Source organism: Schistocerca americana, chromosome 7 (assembly GCF_021461395.2).
Source record: "Schistocerca americana isolate TAMUIC-IGC-003095 chromosome 7, iqSchAmer2.1, whole genome shotgun sequence".
Taxonomy (NCBI): Eukaryota; Metazoa; Arthropoda; class Insecta; order Orthoptera; family Acrididae; genus Schistocerca; species Schistocerca americana.
Genome location: NC_060125.1, coordinates 134206623 through 134227763, shown reverse-complemented (window position 1 = coordinate 134227763; position 21141 = coordinate 134206623). Strand labels below are relative to the sequence as shown.

The window sequence follows — 21141 nt, the reverse complement described above, 5'->3', positions numbered from 1 at the left end:
ATTAAACTATTTAACTAAAACAAGTACCCTCACAGTCATCATCCACATGACACAGCATTTCAAGTCCGTTTTGGGCGTTTGTGTGATCACGAGTGCTTTCGGACAGAGGAACGTGCGTGCGCCAGATTTGGAGGACTGGGTTCTGCAGGATATTGAGATGAACCCCAGTACAAGCTCCAGGTAAGTGGCCTGCCAATATGATGTAAGCCAAAGTACGATTATGTGCCTCGTGCATGACAACCGCTACTACCCGTGTCACCTGCAAAGAGTGCAAGGATTATCAGAAGCGGTCAGAGGAACTTAAATTCGTCAGGACCTTCATCTACCGTGGCAAAGATGCATTTCAGGTCACGTGTGCACATGACCTTTTCTCCTCCATTTCCAGTCAGGTTGCCGTCCCTATGGTTTGTTGGTTTTATTAACGTTACCCTGTACAGTATCCTACTTGTATTAAGAATTTGAAACAATTTTGTGCCCAAAAGTAAAATAAAAGAATGTGTCAAACAAATGTTGTTTAGCGACCAGGGGTCGTTAACCAACATGATTCTCTTTTTCGTATCTGTTCGTTACGAGGATATGAAGAGCTGTGCGTCTTTTTTAAATAGCAAAATGTATTTTTTATTCGGTAATATAGTTCCTATCCTCAAGACTGTGTCGGAACCGTATCTCAAAACTGAGTTTCTCTCTCTCATATTCGCAGTGGAGGTACACGATATAACATAACTCTTTGACTTGCTGATACTGAAGAGTTAAAGTAAATTTTGTCTAACATTTTTAATAACGTTATGTTTACATGAACGATACACTGTGATACGTTTTTGAAGAGATCTTGAGGAGAGAGAATGTGTTACCGAATGAAAAATAGGGGTGCTCTTTTTAAAAAAGGCGTACTACTGTTCCTGACTTCGTAAAGAAAAAAGAAACAAAGAAGGCAGTCATGTTGGTTGATGTCCTCCTGACATAAAAACATTTGTTCGATACAATTTATTTTATTACGGATAAAAAATTATTTGGGGTGATTAATATAAATGGGGCATCTAGAGCTAAGCACTCAATAATGGTTTAGAAAGTCGAAACTAGTAAGTTGTGGAACGGCAAATGATAAGTAAATGCAGCCAAAATGAAAAATGCTATATTCATTTAATGAGTCTGTGGCCTCCATTATGGAGAGGAGCTAATTATGCCTCGGCCAATGACGACACAACTGACACGCCCTCCTGTTATGTCTCGCAGGCATCGATGATATCTTCACGCCGGCTTTCCGCAACCTGGGAGGGGCGTGACGGCTGGCGGACACGTCTGACTGTTACGTAAAGCGAGGCACGTTCTGCGAGCACCCCGGTACGTAACAGGTGCCGGTTTGCGGCTCTCTCGCGACCGCCGCCGCCGCAGCAATCAGCCGCTGTCTGCACACCGCGACGGGCCGCTCAGCTCCAGAGGCTACACCACACCACACCACACCGCAGCACACGTACCGGCGGGTCTGCGGCGCTCCTGTAACGACACGCATATCATTTCACTAGGCATAAGGTACGTCATTAACAACAGAGCTTTGTGGAGTCAGTGGCTTAGAGAATAATTGGCTCATATTGTGATTTAACAAAGTGCTAAGCAATTTCAATACAAAACCCCGGAAAAAATTCACTTACCGAATTGCACACGGCTACATATTAGGTCCATTACTGCTTCCTTCACCATTGTTAGGATGTTGTCGCTCTTTATCAAGCAAGTGTTCCAATTGTGCAGTAGATGAGTTTTGCTATTTGGGCAGCAAAATAACTGATGACGGCCAAAGTAGAGAGGATATAAATTGTTTACCGGCCATGACAGGGAAAGAGTTTCTGAAGAAATGAGATTTGTTGACATCAAGTATAGATTAAAGTGTCAGGAAGTCTTTTCTGAAAGTATTTACATGGAGTGTAACCATGTACAAAAGTGAAACATGGACGGTAAACAGTTTAGACAAGGGGAGAGTAGAATCTTTTGAAATGTGGTGCTACAGAAGAATGCTGAAGATTAGATGGGTATATCAGATAAATAATGAAGAAGTAATGAATAGAATTGGACAGCAAAAAAATTTGTGGCACAATCTGACTAGAAGAAGGGACTGGCTGGTGGGACATACTCTGAGGCATTATTATTTAGTACTGGAAGGAAGTGTGTGAGTGAGTGAGTGAGTGTGTGTGTGTGTGTGTGTGTGTGTGTGTGTGTGTGTGGAGGGGGGCGGGGGATGTAAAAGTCGTAGAGGTTGACCAAGAAATTTATACAGTAAGCAGACTGAAAAGGCTGTAGCTTACAGTAGTTACGCAGAGATGAAGACGCTTGCACATGATAGAGTAGGTTAGAGAGTTGCATCAAGCCAATCTTCGGAGCGAAAACCACAACAACAACAAGAAAAACAACATCGGTTGTTAATAATACGCTGCAGTAAAACTTATCGAGTAGTAACAGAACACATACGTTTGAAAACTTATTTTTGCTATTTCAGCACAGCTCACCAATGTTTATGTCACTGTATACAGGGATCGCAAATAAAATACAAAGTGTATCCTGATCTACATATGAAACTTGTGCTCAGTCTATACACTTGGTACACAGCAGCCATCCTTCTTCAAATCACTCCAGACACGTAACGCACTCTTCAGTCTCTTCTGTCGATCCATTATTTCCTGTAAATTCGGGTTTTTCCGCCGCTTTTTAATTGGCTTTCCTGGTCAACCCCGGTGCGTTTATTTTATTTTGGATCATCCGACTTAAGTTCAGCATTCTTTTAATCCCTTGTAATACCCCGTAATTCGCTCTATAGCCCACAAATAATGCGAGTATCGTCCAGACAGCGGTGAAAAATCACGAGGAGCTCTAAAGTACAACTGCGAATGTAACACAATAGATATTTTGTATACGTAGAACAGTAACATTTGGGTTCTTTTGAATTTCGCCTTTTGAAAAACACAATGTATTTCATTTTTTTTAATTCTTTATCCAAACATACTGACACATCTATGTCTGATTTTCACTTGAGGCATCTATGTAAGATTTTCAGTGGACATCGTTTTATTTGTGAAACTACATCAGTTCTATAGACGGATTTGTGCAGGCTAAGTTGTTTTTATGCCTTCGATACACCATCGATCGATAGGTATGGCTAAATAAGTTTTCCGAAATCTTGTTACTGTGTATAAAAACGTGTGATACCAGGTGAGAGTGAAGTGAAAATTGTTTGGAAAACGGTGTACTATACAGTTTGCAAGCAACAGAGGAAACACACGAAAGATTTGTAATCGTCGGAAACAAATGTCATACTGTGTCAGGCTATTAAAAAGCCATAAAAGGAAGCCAGCTTGAATGAATCCAACTTCACAATTAAAGCAGTTTCAGGAATAAAACAGTACTCACAGAAGATGGCGCAAAGCTGCCCAAAACGTTTGGGTAAATATGAGAAAAAAGAAAAAAATACATTATGTTTTGTAGCAGGTGGATTTAAAAAAAACTAATTTGCTTCTTAAACACAAAAAGACGTTAGAAATAGTTTCTAACAGTTGCAAGATGTTTAAATAGGAAGCAATTCAAGATAACGAAGAACGTACTGAAACATATACAGTCGGAAATAATAAAATGTTGAATTAGTAGACAAATTGTTACCCATGTGTGTATATAATGTTCCAGTAGTTAGTCTTATCCTTCTAGATGCCACAACTGTTATAGTGAATCCTGATAGATAGGCAGCAGTAGTGTGTATGGTAACAACTGTTTTCGGAAGAATTATTAATGAATGATTTTTCTGTAAATGCTCTACGCGAACGAGAAACACATTTGTTTTGCACGTCAATAGGCATGACGTAAATTACAGCTGTAGCAAATCGACAAGAGTTCGTAAGGAGGGCAGTATCTTCTGAACTTTTAAGTGAACATATACAAAACGGGAACAGACCCGTTATGGAGCTTATTAAACAATTCAATTAAATTGCGCCGGCCGCGGTGGTCGTGCGGTTCTAGGCGCTCCAGTCCGGAGCCGCGCTGCTGCTACGGTCGCAGGTTCGAATCCTGCCTCGGGCATGGATGTGTGTGATGTCCTTAGGCTAGTCAGGTCTAATTAGTTCTAAGTTCTAGGGGACTGATGACCACAGCAGTTGAGTCCCATAGTGCTCAGAACCATTTGAACCAATTAAATTGCCACTTACTATGACTGTAAATCTCGGACATGTTATGCCTTGTTTTTATTTACTAATGGCTTATGGAATTACAAATCGTTGAAACTACTCTTTTCTCCAGTGTACTAAAGCGTGCTCTACGAATAATATTTCGTTCTCATCTAAGTCATCTTGCGTGTGATTCTTCAGATAGGCGTTTTAATTACAGTTGTATAACACATTTTCTCATGTAATTTTTGAAAATTAAACATAGCATAAAAGACTAATACAGTTTATCATTGTAACGCTGGATAAAGAGAATGAAGATCAATGGTATATTTTAAAGTTGTTTGTGTGGCTTGCTTCCTGAATTTCGAAAAAAGATTATAGTCTTAGTGCCATATTACGCTAACTAGTGTCTGGTAAACGTTTTTGCAGAAAACTGAAACCACAACTAGCAGTTGGGTACAGCCAGTTACCAAAAATGTGCCACAACTGCATTGTTCTCCCCAAGGCGAGAGTATAAACTCGCGAAATGCGTCCTAGGAGTGACTGACGCAGATGATTGTTTATTTGAACTTTTATTACGTTTGAAATTAGTACTTTAGCGAGAAATAACACAAACTTTGCAACTGGACCGTTGACTGTGAACAGGACGAGATTGGCAAAATTCACGATGTTGGGGCGCTGACGAAAAAAAAGAAAAAAAAAATTGCGGCATCCCGGTTCTCAGAACTCAGAACTTCTGAAGGTAGACGTTGACTGTGGATATTATATCACAGACACAGTCCCTTTGACTGTTCAGAGATGTCACTAAATCCGCCCAAAGATGTAAACAACAATGCATGAGCAGCGCCTATCAGACGGGGGGGGGGGGGGGGGGGGGGGGGGGTCCGACGGCGATCAGTTCCAGTCATTCCACCAGGAAGAAGGTACGCGGCTCGTGTTGTTTGTAGTTCAACAATGCCTAGACGGTCAATACCGCGGTTCGATCTCGTCCACATTGTTACTTTGTGCCAGGAAGGGCTCTCAACAAGGGAAATGTGCAAGCGTCTCGGAGTGAACCAAAGCGACGTTGTTCGGACATGAAGGAGGTACAGAGAGACAGGAACTATCGATGTCATGCCTCGCTCAGGCCGCCCAAGGGCTACTACTGCAGTGGATGACCTTTACCTACGGATTATGGCTCGGAGGAACCCTGACAGGCCGTGCGGTTAAAGGCGCTGCAGTCTGGAACCGCAAGACCGCTACGGTCGCAGGTTTGAATCCTGCCTCGGGCATGGATGTTTGTGATGTCCTTAGGTTAGTTAGGTTTAACTAGTTCTAAGTTCTAGGGGACTAATGACCTCAGCAGTTGAGTCCCACAGTGCTCAGAGCCATTTGAACCATTTTTGAACCCTGACAGCATCGCCACCATGTTGAATAATGCTTTTCGTGCAGCCACAGGACGTCGTGTTACGACTCAAACTGTGCGCAATAGGCTGCATGACACGCAACTTCACTCCCGACGTCCATGGCGAAGTCCACCCTTGCAACCACGACACCATGCAGCGCGGTACAGATGGGCCCAACAACATGCCGCCCACGATTTGCATCACGTTCTCTTCACCGATGAGTGTCGCATATGCCTTCAACCAGACAATGGTCGGAGACGTGTTTTGAGGCAAGCCAGTCAGGCGCCTTAGACACACTGTCCAGCGAGTGCAGCAAGGTGGAGGTTACCCGCTGTTATGGGGTGGCATTATGTGGGGCCGCTGGTGGTCATGGAAGGCCGTAAAGGCTGTACGATACGTGAATGCCATCCTCCGACCGATAGTGCAACCATGTCGGCAGCTTATTGGCGAGGCGTTCCTCTTCGTGGGCGACCATTCGCGCCCCCATAGTGCACCTTGTGAATGACTTCCTTCAGGATAACGACATGGCTCGACTAGAGTGGTGAGCATGTCCTCCAGGCATGAACCCTATCGAACATGCCTAAGACAGACTGAAAAGGTCTGTGACCTACCAAGCACTCTGAGGGATCTTCGCGGAATCGCCGTTGAGGAGTGGGACAATCTGGACCAACAGTGCCTTGATGAACTTGTAAGTAGAATGCCACGACGAATAAGGGCATGCATCAATGCAAGAGGACGGTGTGTACAGGAATCTGGACCACCACCTCTGAAGGTGTCGCTGTATGGTAGTACGACATACAATGTGTGGGTTTCATGAGCAATGAAAAGTTGGAAATGATGTTTATGTTGATCTCTGTTCCAATTTTGTGTACAGGTTCCGGATCTCTCGGGACCGAGGTGATGCAGGACTTTTTCTGATGTGTATATGGCTGCGGCGGCGGCCTGCCGACAGGATGGAGGGCGTACGGCAGTCGCTGCGGCGGCTCGCTGCGGCCGTGCTGGTGGCGGCGCTGGTGCACCGCGGCGCGGCCGCCTGGAGCGCCGCCAGGGCCGGCCAGCAGCGGTCGCAGGCGACTCTCTACCAGTTCCCCCAGGGCTTCCTCTTCGGCGCCGGAACCTCCGCCGTCCAGGTCGAGGGCGCCTGGAACGCCGACGGTGAGCCGGCTGCGGCCGCGAGCGCTCTCAATTCCACTCACTCACCTGCTGCGCAGGTTTGGCAAGCGTGCGACAGCATGCACTACCTCGTACATCATCATCATCATCATCATTTAAGACTGATTATGCCTTTCAGCGTTCAGTCTGGACCATAGTCCCCCTTATAAAATTCCTCCATGTTCCCCTATTCAGTGCTAACATTGGTCCCTCTTCTGATGTTAAGCCTATTACTTCAAAATCATTCTTAACCGAACCCAGGTACCTTCTCCTTGGTCTACCCCAACTCACCCTCTACTGCTGAGTCTCTTGGGTAACCTTGCTTCTCACACGCGTGTAACATGACCCCACCATCTAAGCCTGTTCGCCCTGACTGCTACATCTTAGAGTTCATTCCCAGTTTTTCTTTGATTTCCTCATTTTGGACACCCTCCTGCCATTGTTCCCATCTACTACTGCAATCATCCTAGCTACTTTCATATCCGTAACCTAAACCTTATTGACAAGGTAACCTGAATCCACCCAGATTTGACAGTGTCTAGCAAGAAAATTAGGACTGTGTCAGTATATTCGCATTGTGAATTGACAGATCAAGATAAGATGGATAGTTTTTATGACGCACTCAGTGATGTAGTTGTTAGAGTAAACGACAAGGACAGTGTTCTGCTCATGGGTGATTTTAATGCCAGAATTGGAAATCGAACAGGATGGTATGAAAAGGTTATGGAGGCCAACAGGAACGGGAAACAACTCTTGGATTTCTGTCCTAGTATGGGCTCAGTAATCGCAAACTCCTTTTTTAAACATAAGAACATTCACCGGTATACTTGGGAAGGGAGGGGAGCCAGATCTGTCATTCACTATATAATAACAGATCAGGAATTCAGGAAGGCTGTGAGGGACACACGTGTATTCAGAGAATTCTTTGATGACACTGATCACTATTTAATATGCGGTGAAATTGGAATTGTGAGGCCGAAAATGCAGGAGGTCAGGTCCATATGTAGGAGAATAAGAGTGGAGAAACTTCAGGATAAGGAAATCAGGCACAAGTACATAACAGTGATCTTAGAAAGGTACCAGTTAGTTGAATGTAGTCAATCACAGTCATTGGAAAAGGAATGGACAAGGTACAGGGGCACAGTACTAGAAGTGGCTAAAGAAGGTAGGATGAAGCAAACAGCTTGGTGGAATGACACAGTCAAGGCAGCCTGTAAAAGGAAAAAGAAGGCGTATCAAAAATGGCTACATACTAGAACTCAGGTAGACAGAGAAAGTTATGTTGAGGAAAGAAACAAAGCCAAACAGATAATTGCAGCATCCAAGAAGAAATCTTGGGAAGAGTTTGGAAACAGGTTACAGACTTTGGGTCAAGCTGCTGGAAAACCATCCTGTAGTGTAATTAGCAGTCTTCGAAAGGGAGGTAAGAAGGAAATGACAAGCATTTTGGACAGGTTACGAAAACTGCTGGTGAATCCTGTAGATGCCTTGGGCAGATGGAGGGAATATTTTGAAGAGCTGCTCAATGTAGGTGAAAATACGATCAGTAATGTTTCAGATTTCGATGTACAATGGGATAAGAATGATGATGGAAATAGGATCACATTTGAGGAAGTGGAGAAAATGGTCAATAGATTGCAGTGCATTACAGCGGCTGGGGTGAATGAAATTAAGTCGGAACTCATCAAATATAGTGGAATGTCAGGTCTTAAATGGCTACACAGGATATCTGAAATGGCGTGGTTGTCGGGACAGGTTCCATCAGACTGGACAAAAGCAGTAATCACACCAGTCTTTAAACATGGAAACAGAAAAGATTGTAACAGCTACAGAGGTATTTTTTTAATAAGCGTTGTGGGTAAAATCTTCTCAGGTATTCTTGAAAGAAAAGTGTGAGTATTAGTTGAGGAGAAATTGGATGAAAATCAGTGTGGGTTTAGGCCTGTTAGAGGTTGTCAGGACCAGATCTTTAGCTTACGGCAAATAATGGAGAAGTGTTACGAGTGGAACAGGGAACTGTATCTATGCTTTATAGATCTAGAAAAGGCATATGACCGGGTTACTAGGAGGAAGTTATAGTCTGTTCTACGAGATTATGGAATAGGAGGCAAACTTTTGCAAGCAATTAAAGGTCTTTACATAGATAGATAGGAAGCAGTTAGAGTTGACAGTAAATTGAGTTCATGGGTAAGACAAGGCTGCAACCTGTCTCCATTGTTGTTCATAGTATTTATGGATCATATGTTGAAAACAATATACTGCCTGGGTGTGATTAAGATATGTGAACACAAAATAAGCAGTCTCGCATATGCGGATGACTTAGTTGTGATGGCAGATTCGATTGAAAGTTTGCAAAGTAATATTTCAGAGCTAGATCAGAAATGTAAGGACTATGGTATGAAGATTAGCATCTCCAAAACGAAAGTAATGTCAGTGGGAAAGAAATATAAACGGATTGTGTGCCAAATAGGAGGAACAAAGTTAGAACAGGTGGACGGTTTCAAGTACGTAGGATGCATATTCTCACAGAATGGCAACATAGTGAAAGAACTGGAAGCGAGGTGTAGCAAAGCTAGTGCAGTGAGTGCTCAGCTACGATCTACTCTCTTCTGCAAGAAGGAAGTCAGTACCAAGACTACCTCATACAATGACGGAAAAAATCGCAGCACCAAGGAAGTGTTGTGCGACATATGCGAAGGATAGTAGGCATGTTTCTACATCTCAGACATGATGTCAGCTGAAATTTCGCGCCAGTCACGTAGGAGTTGCACTAGCAGCGCCACTATGAGGATGCAAATCACGTTTCCTTTAAATACACACTGTAACGGTCGTAAATATTAGCTACCTTCAAGATTTGCCGTGGTGAGTTGATATTAGTCAAAATTGCCTTCAAGGAGAAAAAAGTCGCAGTTATCGACGCCTCACTGATTTTGATCGAGATCGGGAGAGGTACGAGAAGATGGACGTTCCTTCTGCGATGCTACAGAAAGAACCGACAGGAATGTAGCCACTGCACACGACTGCTGGCAGCGGTGGTCACGATAATGTACGGTCGCAAGAAGACCGGCGTCCGGACGGACACGTTTGACTTCCGACAAGGAAAACTATCTTGTTCGACGTATTACTCTGAGGCATTGTACTGCATCTGCAACAGAAATACGAACAGCTTTTGGCACTTCAGTGACACATCGAAATGTTAGAGATCGGTTACTCTAAGGTCAGCTCCGAGCTGCTTAGGAGGAGGTCAGATGAGGGCCTGCGACCAACCTGTCTGCGTACTACGCACATTGGACGGACACCTGCAGTTTGGTCTGGGGTGCGCTTTCGTGTGACAGTGGGAGCACTCTCGTGGTTCTTCCACTCACTGTCACTGAAAACTTGTATGTGTCTAGTGATTCCATCGGTTGTGCTGCCATTGTTGAACAGTATTCTGGGGGGGTATTTTCCAACAAGATATTGCTCGCCCACAAGCCACTGTTGTAGCCCAACATGGTCTACAGAGTGTCGACATGTTGCTTTGGCCTCTCGATCGAATATGTTACCTAGATAAAAGTATTCCCGAAATTTCATGCCGGCCGCTGTGGCCGAGCGGTTCTACGCGCTTCAGTCCGGAACCGCGCTGCTGCTACGGTCGCAGGTTCGAATCCTGCCGCGGGCATGGGTATGTGTGATGTCCTTAGGTTAGTTAAGTTTAAGTAGTTCTAAGTCTAGGGGACACATGTCCTCAGATGTTAAGTCCCATAGTGCTTAGAGCCCTTTGAAATTTCATTATTATGCATTAATTAGTTTTCGGTACTGCGATTTTATTTCCGTCAGTGTGTGTTCTCAAAAGCCGCGCGAGGCACATAACTCGGGTCGTGTTCCTGATAGAAAGGTTGGGTTAAGTGTTTTGGATAACCCTTGTGCTACGTACCATTTCTAAATCCAACAGAAGGATCGTCTTACTGTAACTATCCTGCAGTACAGTGTCAGAGTTTCAATATTACACACTTCTTCCAGCTCACGCAAATGGAGCGAATCGGTTGGTTCTTTTTGCGTAATATATGATCAATGCGGCGTCTTAAGGGGCTTATGCAGGCACCATTTCTTTCATGGGCGGTTCCTGAGAAAACGCGGAAAACGTGGTTTTCCGGTACCAAAATGGAGCCGCGGATTCGAAGACGGCTATGCAAGTAATTGACTGAAATTTTTACCACATATTCCTAAGATCCCTAGGTCAAACAATCTTGAAAATTTTGTTGATATATTTGTCCATTCCCGAAACACAGAGGTTCAAAGTTATCCCACCTGCATACGTAAAATAGGCACGTAAACGTATTTAATAAAGCAAAGTAGCACGGAGAAATAAGCTGCAAAGTGTCCACGTTATCATCAGAAGGGTTCTCAAAACGGAATGTTGTAGTACTGCAGCACACGCAAAGTTTCTGTACACGTAGAATCCGGTGTCAGGTGTAAAATTAGGTTTCCTTTATTTCAGTTTCACGTAAGTAAAGTACCAAAAATTTAATGGCCCATATAGCTTTTTCATATGAGTGACATATCCTGCTGTAGCAGGGAAAAGAAGGGAATCAGCGGACAAATAAATGCTCCTATCGGAGCTACTGTTTAAAAAAGACAGTGAAAATTGAGCTACCGGCGGCTGTATTTTACCTTCCTCAGCTTCTTCAAAAAAAATTTCCAAAAATTTTGGTATATGGAAGTATTTGCGCTCTTTAATACTGAGAAAGAAGGAGATAAAGGCGGTTGGGAAAAGATGGAAAAGTTATAAACACTGGAAGATACTACACAGTGGTTGTGGTATAGAAAGAGCGCAGGAGACAATGAGGGAAAGACAGGGACACAGTGGCTGCGAAACGTAACTGACGGTGACGCAAGAGTGCTAGAAAAAGAGTGAAGGAGACAGTACCAGTGGGAGAGGAATAAAGAAAGGAGAAAGTGGAAGTGGGTGAGAGCCTATGGTAACGAGGGATTGAGTCACCGACAGTGACAACGAGGAAGATGGAGACAGTGACAGGGTGAAGAGACAAAAACACTGGGAATGAACGAATGAGATAGTAGCAGTAAGAGGCAGACAGTGACAGTGAAGGCAGACAGTAGTGGTAGACTGTCAATGACGTGGCTGAATGAGTGAGTGAGAGTGGACAAGTGGGAGTGGAATGGCAAGTGGGAGCGGATTGGAGCGATGTGCTAGTGGGTGTGAGAAAATTATACTTAGGGGAGTTCGTACGAGTGAGAGATAAGTAGTATTTAAAAAGAGCGCGATTATGCTTGCATACCAAAATTTTTTGGAAAATTTCTAAAGGTGCTGCTCAAGGTAGAAGGGGGCAGTTAGCAGACAATTATTCAGTTATTATTTTAAAACAATACCATATTAGCCTTTTTTGTGCACCGATAGGAGCTTTTCATCGCTGGTCTGGGGTCGCAAAACACTGTCGGCGCAAAACGTTTTGAGATTTATTTTGTTCCTGGTGTATAAGCGATGTCAGCGCAGTGACTACAACGGCAGATTGAACTAACATCTGTAAATAACAGGTCGCATTCTACTAGTCAGGTGTGAGCAGGCAGTATTAAGTAATGGTTGTGCGACTGTGTAGATGTAAATGAAGCATCGAACTAAACATCTTTAACATGCGACAATCGGATTTTTTTATTTTTTTATGTTTATGTTTCAGACCAGGGCCAGAGGTAGACTAATGCGTTATTGACTTTCTCTTGAATAAATCATCCACTTTCCGCGAAATTTTCTTATTCTCTCGCTCGCTACACGCAAACTACAGAAAAATGAGCAGTCTTTTTTTTTAGGAAATTCAGTTTCGTTACATTTTGTACTGAGTATGTTCTCGTAGGGGGCCACAGTTTCCGAGTTATTCAATAAAAGCGTACAAAAGCGTTCTTCAAACGTACCTCCCCCCTCTCCCTCCCCCCACGCTCCATGCTACCCTACAAGTCAGGATTTCTAGTACGTTGTTCATGGCACTCCATTCTATCACTGTACAAAAATTTCAGACTGCGCCAACTATTTCCGATATTCCACTTTTTTGGGTTTTCGTTGATCCGGTGTAGTCGGCTACTTCTTTAACGTTGTTGATTTATAGATGCCCGTGAGGGTAATGAACGAAAAAGAACTTCCATAGATGTTACGCTGAAACTAATTACGTTGACAATTAGGTCCAAATTTAACCCTTACAAGCACAGTACTTTCGAAGTCAGAAGGCATCATGATTACACCAATGTAAGTGTTTGTTTGTTGCTGTTAAAATTCAGAAAAGTGTTAGTGAAATTTACACGAACGTCTATTTTACAAGTTCTCGAGTAAGCCGGTGGCGTAATAAGGCCAGGGTCAATGAAGACCAAAAAAGGCGGAATGTAGGAAATAATTCATGCAGTCGCAAATGGTTGTACTGGTAGGAGGAAGTGCTGCGAACAACATACTAGACAACATACTGGAAATTCGGATCGGTGGGAGCTGAATATGAGAATGGGGCAGCAACGTTAAAGGGTCATTTTTTAGAAAACCGTAGTTGTCTCCCATTGCGATGCAGAACTTTTAAATTTGCTTCTCTCTCTGCAATGGTGCAAAAGCGTGGCGTCCTTCGACGTCACCCTTGGGTTTGATGACGCTTAAAACGGCGCATGAGGAAAAAAAGGCCAGAGCACAGAATGTGTAGCGTTGGTTAACGTCACATTGGCACCAAATTTCACGAAACCTGTCCAGCGCCACCGGTGGCGTTTTACACAATGGAAAGGCTGTCACACCATCCCGCAATCACAAAGCTCACTCCTTCTCGTTATGCCTTTGCAATGTAGGCCAGAATAGCGACGACAAGAGTTGAAATCACGGGGTGATCTCGTGGGCGGCTCCAGAAAACATTTCACACACACCGTCGCTCTGAATCGACACGAAAAGTCTTCAGGAGGCGGGTTAAAGAGCATCACTGAAACTGCGTATATTCTTGGATGTGCGTTCACAAACACTTCGCGGTGAAAAACGATAGTCTGCACGGTGGTGTGCAAGAGAACGACGTTTTCGACAAGGTTCGACACTGCTGACACGGTCCAGATGATTCAAGCCTTTTTAGGGCTATATCGGGGTAGCAACGTGATCCGAAGCCTCAAACAGTGGCTTTTTCGGCGCTCCTGTGATGTGATCACAGGGGGTTATCACGCTGATACACAAGTGAAGGAAACATGACAGGGTTGTTTTAAGACGCTCAGCTCGGCAACACATTCGGCGTCACAGGCGCCTCTTTCTTTGGCAGTTTAAAAATGTCCCTGTACAGAGACAGCGAGTCCACTCATTCCTGCGTGCTGACGTGACACGAATCCCTTGCGACGCGCTCCAGATTTCGTGTGCAGCCAGCAGGAGCTAGGTCAGCGACGTAGCTGCAGTCAGGGGTGTCACGTCAGCATATAGGAGTCAATGACTAACTATGTGCAAGGACATTTTTAAGGCCGAACAACGGTGCGCCGGTGGCCCTGAGGGTGTTACCGAACTCGGGGCCGGTTAGGGGGAGATAGTCTTACAGCTAACTTTTCCTGTTTCGTTCGTTTGTGTATCAACGTCGTAATCCCCTGTCATCAAGGCACATAAGTGCGCGAAACAGTGGCGCTGAAAAAGCAATTACACCCTTTGCTCCTTCACATTACTTTCAGATTTCATCGAATGGTTTTCATCGGTCCCCAGTGGTTGCAATCTGTATACCAGAGCAAAATCTGTGGTCGCGCCACACTCCAAAAAAGTCGGAACACATTCAGTGTGGTTGCAGCCCCACGATGTCCTTACAAAGGATTAATTCATCCTAGGGTGGGCGGTAAGCAGTGTAAAAGGTTGTCAAGAACATCATTCAGTCGGAAACCGCAGTACAAACTGTCATTTCCGACTGCAAAATGTGTGTAAATGCACCCCCAAGAGAAGGAGTGTTATCACTGACGCCCTTTATGCCACCTCCTGAGGCGTGGGGTTTCCTGTCGGTTCTGAGCGACGGTGTGTCTGAAATGTTTTCTGCGGCCACTCACAAGAAAACTGCTCGACTTCGACGCCGTTGTGAGCTCCATCGTAGAGGCGACAAGAGATGGAGCGGGGTGTGGGTAAAGAGGGGGAGGGGGAGTGACGACCTTAACGACGTGTGACCTGGTGGCCATGGACAGAAATTTGACGAAGCTGCATTTTTTAATGCTGCATTTGGACAATAAGTGGGCGCCATCTGATGAATGTCGTGCCGGCCCTAGTGCTGTACTCGGTCCACTCAGCCGGTATGCACGGCTCCACCGTGCAGCAAAATTTGACAGCGCTCAGCGCCGGTCAGGTAGCGGACACTGCTGCCCATGCAGCATCATGTGTGTGTGTGTGTGGGGGGGGGGGGGGGGGGGGGAAGATAGCGAAATTTCTGCTGGAGGCAGCAGCCCCTTCACCTGCGCCGCTCGCAGAACTGACCTCGGAATGCATCCTCGAGCCCAACGATCCTGCCCATAGTTACTTTATTAAACGAGATAATTCACCTCTCGCATTCACGAGTCGTTTCATCTCTCGCATAACTGTTCATTTTTGATAGTCTGTTTATATTGTTCGTGTCTTAGTTAGCTAGACTAGTTGTGTTACACTTATCCCATGTTGTTGTTGTGGTCTTCAATCCTGAGACTGGTTTGATGCAGCTCTCCATGCTACTCCATCCTGTGCAAGCTTCTTCATCTCCCAGTACTTACTGCAACGTACATCCTTCTGAATCTGCTTAGTGTATTCATCTCTTGGTCTTCCTCTACGATTTTTACCCTCCACGCTGCCCTCCAGTGCTAAATTTGTGATCCCTTGATGCCTCAGAACATGTCCTACCAACCGGTCCCTCCTTCTTGTCAAGTTGTGCCACAAGCTCCTCTTCTCCCCAATTCTGTTCAATACCGCCTCATTAGTTATGTGATCTACCCATATAATCTTCAGCATTCTTCTGTAACATCATATTTCGAAAGCTACACTCCATACAAATACTTTCAGAAACGACTTCCTGACATTTGAATTTATACTCGAAGTTAACAAATTTCTCTTCTTCAGAAACGCTTTCCTTGCCATTGCCAGTGTACATTTTATATCGTCTCTACTTCGACCATCATCAGTTATTTTGCTCCCCACATAGCAAAACTCCTTTACTTCTTTAAGTCTCTCATTTCCTAATCTAATTCCCTCAGCATCACCCGACTTAATTCGACTACATTCCATTATCCTCGTGTTGCTTTTGTTGATGTTCATCTTATATCCTCCTTTCAAGACACTATCCATTCCATTCAACTGCTCTTCCAAGTCCTTTGCTGTCTCTGACAGAATTGAAATGTCATCGGCGAACCTCAAAGTTTTTATTTCTTCTCCATGGATTTTAATACCTACTCCGAATTTTTCTTTTGTTTCCTTCACTGCTTGCTCAATATACAGATTGAATAACATCGAGGAGAGGGTACAACCCTGTCTCACTCCCTTCCCAACCGCTGCTTCCATTTCATGACCCTCGACTCTTATAACTGCCATCTGGTTTCTGTACAGATTGTAAATAGCCTTTCGCTATCTGTATTTTACCCCTGCCACCTTCAGAATTTGAAAGAGAGTATTCCAATCAACATTGTCAAAAGCTTTCTCTAAGTCTACAAATGCTAGAAACGTAGGTTTGCCTTTCCTTAATCTTTCTTCTAAGGTAAGTCGTAAGGTCAGTATTGCCTCTCGTGTTCCAATATTTCTACGGAATCCAAACTGATCTTCCCCGAGGTCGGCTTCTACTAGTTTTTCCATTCGTCTCTAAAGAATTCGTGTTAGTATTTTGCAGCCGTGACTTATTAAACTGATAGTTCGGTAATTTTCACATCTGTCAACACCTGCTTTCTTTGGGATTGGAATTGTTATATTCTTCTTGAAGTCTGAGGGTGTTTCGTCTGTCTCATATATCTTGCTCACCAGATGGTAGAGTTATGTCAGAACTGGCTCTCCCAAGGCTGTCAGTAGTTCTAATGGAATGTTGTCTACTCCCGGTGCCTTGTTTCGACTCAGGTCTATCAGTGCTCTGTCAAACTCTTCACACAGTATCATATCTCCCATTTCATCTTCATCTACATCCTCGTCCATTTCCATAATATTGTCCTCAAGTACATCACCCTTGTATAAACCCTCTATATACTCCTTCCACCTTTCTGCTTTCCCTTCTTTGCTTAGAACTGGGTTTCCATCTGAGCTCTTGATGTTCATACAAATGGTTCTCTTATCTCCAAAGGTCTCTTTAATTTTCCTGTAGGCAGTATCTCTCTTACCCCTGGTGAGACAAGCCTCTACATCCTTACATTTGTCCTCTATCCATGCCTGCTTAGCCATTTTGCACTTCCTGTCGATCTCATTTTTTAGATATTTTTATTCATTTTTGCCTGCTTTATTTACTGCAATTTTATATTTTCTCCTTTCATCAATTAAGTTCAATATTTCTTCTGTTACCCAAGGATTTCTAGCAGCCCTCGTCTTTTTACCTACCTTATCCTCTGCTGCCTTCACTACTTCATCCCTCAAAGCTACCCATTCTTCTTCTATTTCATTCCCCCATTCCTGTCAATTGTTCTCTTATGCTTTCCCTGAAACTCTGTACAACCTCTGGTTTAGTCAGTTTATCCAGGTCCCATCTCCTTAAATTCCCACCGTTTTGCAGTTTCTTCAGTTTTGATCTACACTTCATAACCAATAGATTGTGGTCAGAGTCCACATCTGCCCCTGGAAATGTCTTACAATTTAAAGCCTGTTTCCTAAATCTCTGTCTTATCATTATATAATTATATCTGAAACCTGTCAGTGTCTCCAGGCTTCTTCCATGTATACAACCTTCTTTTATGATTCTTGAACCAAGTGTTAGCTATGATTAAGTTGTGCTCTGTGCAAAATTCTACCAGGCGGCTTCCTCTTTCATTTCTTCCCCCCAATCCATATTCACCTACTACGTTTCCTTCTCTCCATTTTCCTACTACCGAATTCCAGTCACCCATGACTATTAAATTTTCGTCTCCCTTCACTATCTGAATAATTTCTTTTATTTCATCATACATTTCTTCAATTTCTTCGTCATCTGCAGAGCTAGTTGGCATATAAACTTGTACTACTGTAGTAGGCGTGGGCTTCGTGTCTATCTTGGCCACAGTAATGCGTTCACTATGCTGTTTGTAGTAGCTTACCCGCACTCCTATTTTTTTATTCGTTATTAAACCTACTCCTGCATTGCCCCTACTTGATTTTGTATTTATAACCCTGTATTCGCTGACCAAAAATCTTGTTCCTCCTGCCACCGACCTTCACTAATTCCCACTATATCTATCTTTAACCTATCCATTTCCCTTTTTAAATTTTCTAACCTACCTGCCCGATTAAGGGATCTGACATTCCACGTTCCGATCCGTAGAACACCAGTTTTCTTTCTTCTGTTAACGACGTCCTTCTGAGTAGTCCCCGCCCGGAGATCCGAATGGGGGACTATTTTACCTCCGGAATATTTTACCCAAGAGGACGCCATCATCATTTAACCATACAGTAAAGCAGCATGCCCTCGAGAAAAATTACGGCTGTAGTTTTCCCTTGCTTTCAGCCGTTCGCAGTGCCAGCACAGCAAGGCCGTTTTCGTTAGTGTTACAAGGCCAGATCGGTCAATCACCCAGACTGTTGCCCGTGCAACTACTGAAAAGGCTGCTGCCCCTCTTCAGGAACCACACGTTTGTCTGGCCTCTCAACAGATACCCCTCCGTTGTGGTTGCACCTACGGTACAGTTATCTGTATCGCTGAGGCATGCAAGCCTCCCCACCAACGGCAAGGTCCATGGTTCATGGGGGGTTAATACAGTCTAATTACAGGTTTAACGTAGCGTCTGATACGATAACTGGTTACGTCTATCCTACTTAATTTATTGTCATGTTTCTATTCTACTTTGTCTGTGTATTAGTATTTCTACATTTAATGACGTTTACTGTGTGTTAAGTGTTTATTTTTTGGTTTGTCATTAAACGTGTCTTAATCCACTAAGGTACTTGTACTGCAGTTTTTCTAAGCCAATTTGTTCTAGTTGCATATCTAAATACATATTTTACGACGCACATGGTACAATATCCGGGCACGAACTGTCCTACGCAACAGGTTAACAGATTTCTCTTCTGACTTGTCTCTGTGTACTATTTCATCATTTAGTGTTGTACATGCTGTGTATGTGTAACGTGCATGTTACTGTTCATTTGTCTCGACGTTGGTGTTCGTCTCAGAGGCGTCGGTTGCGCTGAGCTCTTCATCTGAACTAGACCATTAATCTCGCTGTTCTCTAATTTGTTCTTTCGTTTGTTTACAGGCAGTGCGTTCGATATTGGAGATTTGGTCTATGTGTATTTCTAAGATCTTCCCCATTTGTCTGTATCCCTGAGTGTTTCCTGTAGAGTCTCTGTGGTGATTCGTGGTACACTGATGAGCCAAAACACTGTGACCACCCACTTAAAGGCGTGTTGGTCCACATCTGGAACGCAATTCAAAAGTGGTTCTGCGTGTCATGGATTCGAGAAGTGCTCGGTAGGTTTCCACACGTTTGGGGCACCAGATGTCGACGCACAGGTCACACACTTCCTCTGATTTACGGGCGGTTTGTTTTTAGGCGATTATTCTGTATGGTTCATCCTACATGTTGGTTTCCAATTGTGTTCAGAGGGTTTCCTCTCAGTGCTGTTTTCTTCTCCTCTGTAGTACGTTCTTCAATAGGTCCTTGGCATTTCTACAGTCCTGTAAACTTATTTGTCTATCGTTGTGGCTGTAATTGTTCATTCATACATTTTTCTCTTCCATCTTATGTCCTGCCTAAGACTGGTTAGTTCAGTACTCCAGGGTGCTTTTGTTCTTAGTCTATTTAATTTTCGTGGTGTAGCAATGTTTTGTGTATTCTGTAATATTTCAGTTATTTTGTGAGTCCTAAAACCAATACAATGGTTCATATTGTACGACATTCTCAATTTGTTCCAATCTGCTCAACTGATAATGATTCTAGTGTCTGTACAATTATATGTAACATTGTCATGAATGTCAGTAATAATAATGCTATAGTCACTAGTCGTGGCTGATGATATAGCTGATCACGTGATGTTTGTGTTTCTACTTTCGGCACTGCCTAAACTTATGTCTGTGTTGGTCATCCAACTTGCGTGCCCGTATTAGTTGGTCTTCCCGGTTTCATACGAACAGATTATTCTCTTGACTTACTTCACTAACAGCTTGTCTTCAGTCTTCGGTTCTACCTGCATCCCAGAGTGTTGACCTGGCATTATTGTCCACAGACATCAGTAACTTTGTATCTCTGCAAAATGTGCCACATTTCCGTGTAAGGATCTGCTGTGTCTAGAGGGAGTCTAGGGATGCTGTCGTCCTGGTTTGTCTATCATTGCTTGTCTCAACGTTACTAAATGATTACTGTAATGTTCAGTCATCTTGGTGATACTGATGTTACTATTAAGTACAACAATTGCCGCTATGACTATACGATCTCCAATAATCATCGTGCCATGGGAGGGAAGGCAGTTAATTGTCCATTCCTGACGTAAGGTTCTTGTAGACATAGAATGTCTTGCTTATATTCATCTATGAGGCAGGGTAATTCCGCATGCAGTAAAGTACAGGGTGTTTCAAACAGGACTTTATAACTTTGAAAATTCATATAAATTAATTCATTTTAGCTACAGACGTGATTGTAGTGTCAATTTGTAGGGAAATACATCAAGTTTTGTATAGTTTCCTAGTGCCGAATCGCACCGTAAGGAGCGCTAGCGGCAGTTGCGTTAAACGTGGCTGCCTTCACTGGACCCGAGCGTGCAAGCTGTGTGTTTTGGTTAGAAGAATCGAAGTCGGCGACAGCAGTTCAGAGTAATTTACGTACCAGATACGCTAAAGATTCTCATAGTAGGCCTTCAATTTATGAATGGCATAAATTTTTTCTAGAAACAGGGTGCTCGGTAATACATGGGAAATTATCAGATGGTCCAAGCACATCTGACGACGTCTTTGAGCGAGTGAGACGACGTTTTGTTAACAGCCCTACAAAATCGACCGAGCATGCATCTCGCGAACTGCAACTCTCACATACGATTGTTTGGCGTGTGTTGAGAAATCGTTCGCATTTCAAACCGTACAGATTCATGATCGTACAAGCAATAAAAGACACTGATAAAATTGCTCGCAAGAACTTCTGTGGGGATATGTTAAATCGATTGCGTGAGGATGAACATTTGTTGGACAAAATCATCTTTTCTGACGAGTCGAATTGTCACTTAAGTTACAGGGTTAACACACATAACTGTGGGATTTGGGGCACTGAAAATCCACATCAAACATTGTAACATGTTCGTGATAGCCCTAAAATAACCGTTTTCTGTGCATTGAGCTAGAACAAAGGGCACGGCCCCTTCTTCCCGTGAGAGAACCGCCAACAGGATA

The 21141-nt window shown here is 43.7% G+C and overlaps 1 protein-coding gene across 1 annotated transcript in view; it reads left to right on the top strand.

Moving 5' to 3' along the window:
* The first annotated feature begins 1378 nt into the window (after positions 1–1378).
* LOC124622195 (myrosinase 1-like) overlaps positions 1379–21141 on the top strand; it is a 224212-nt gene continuing 204449 nt past the window's right edge. The window contains exons 1-2 of the mRNA XM_047147846.1: positions 1379–1530; positions 6477–6679. Of these exons, the coding sequence (XP_047003802.1) occupies positions 6478–6679 (202 nt within the window). The 5' untranslated portion in view covers positions 1379–1530; position 6477. The remainder of the gene's footprint in view (positions 1531–6476; positions 6680–21141) is intronic.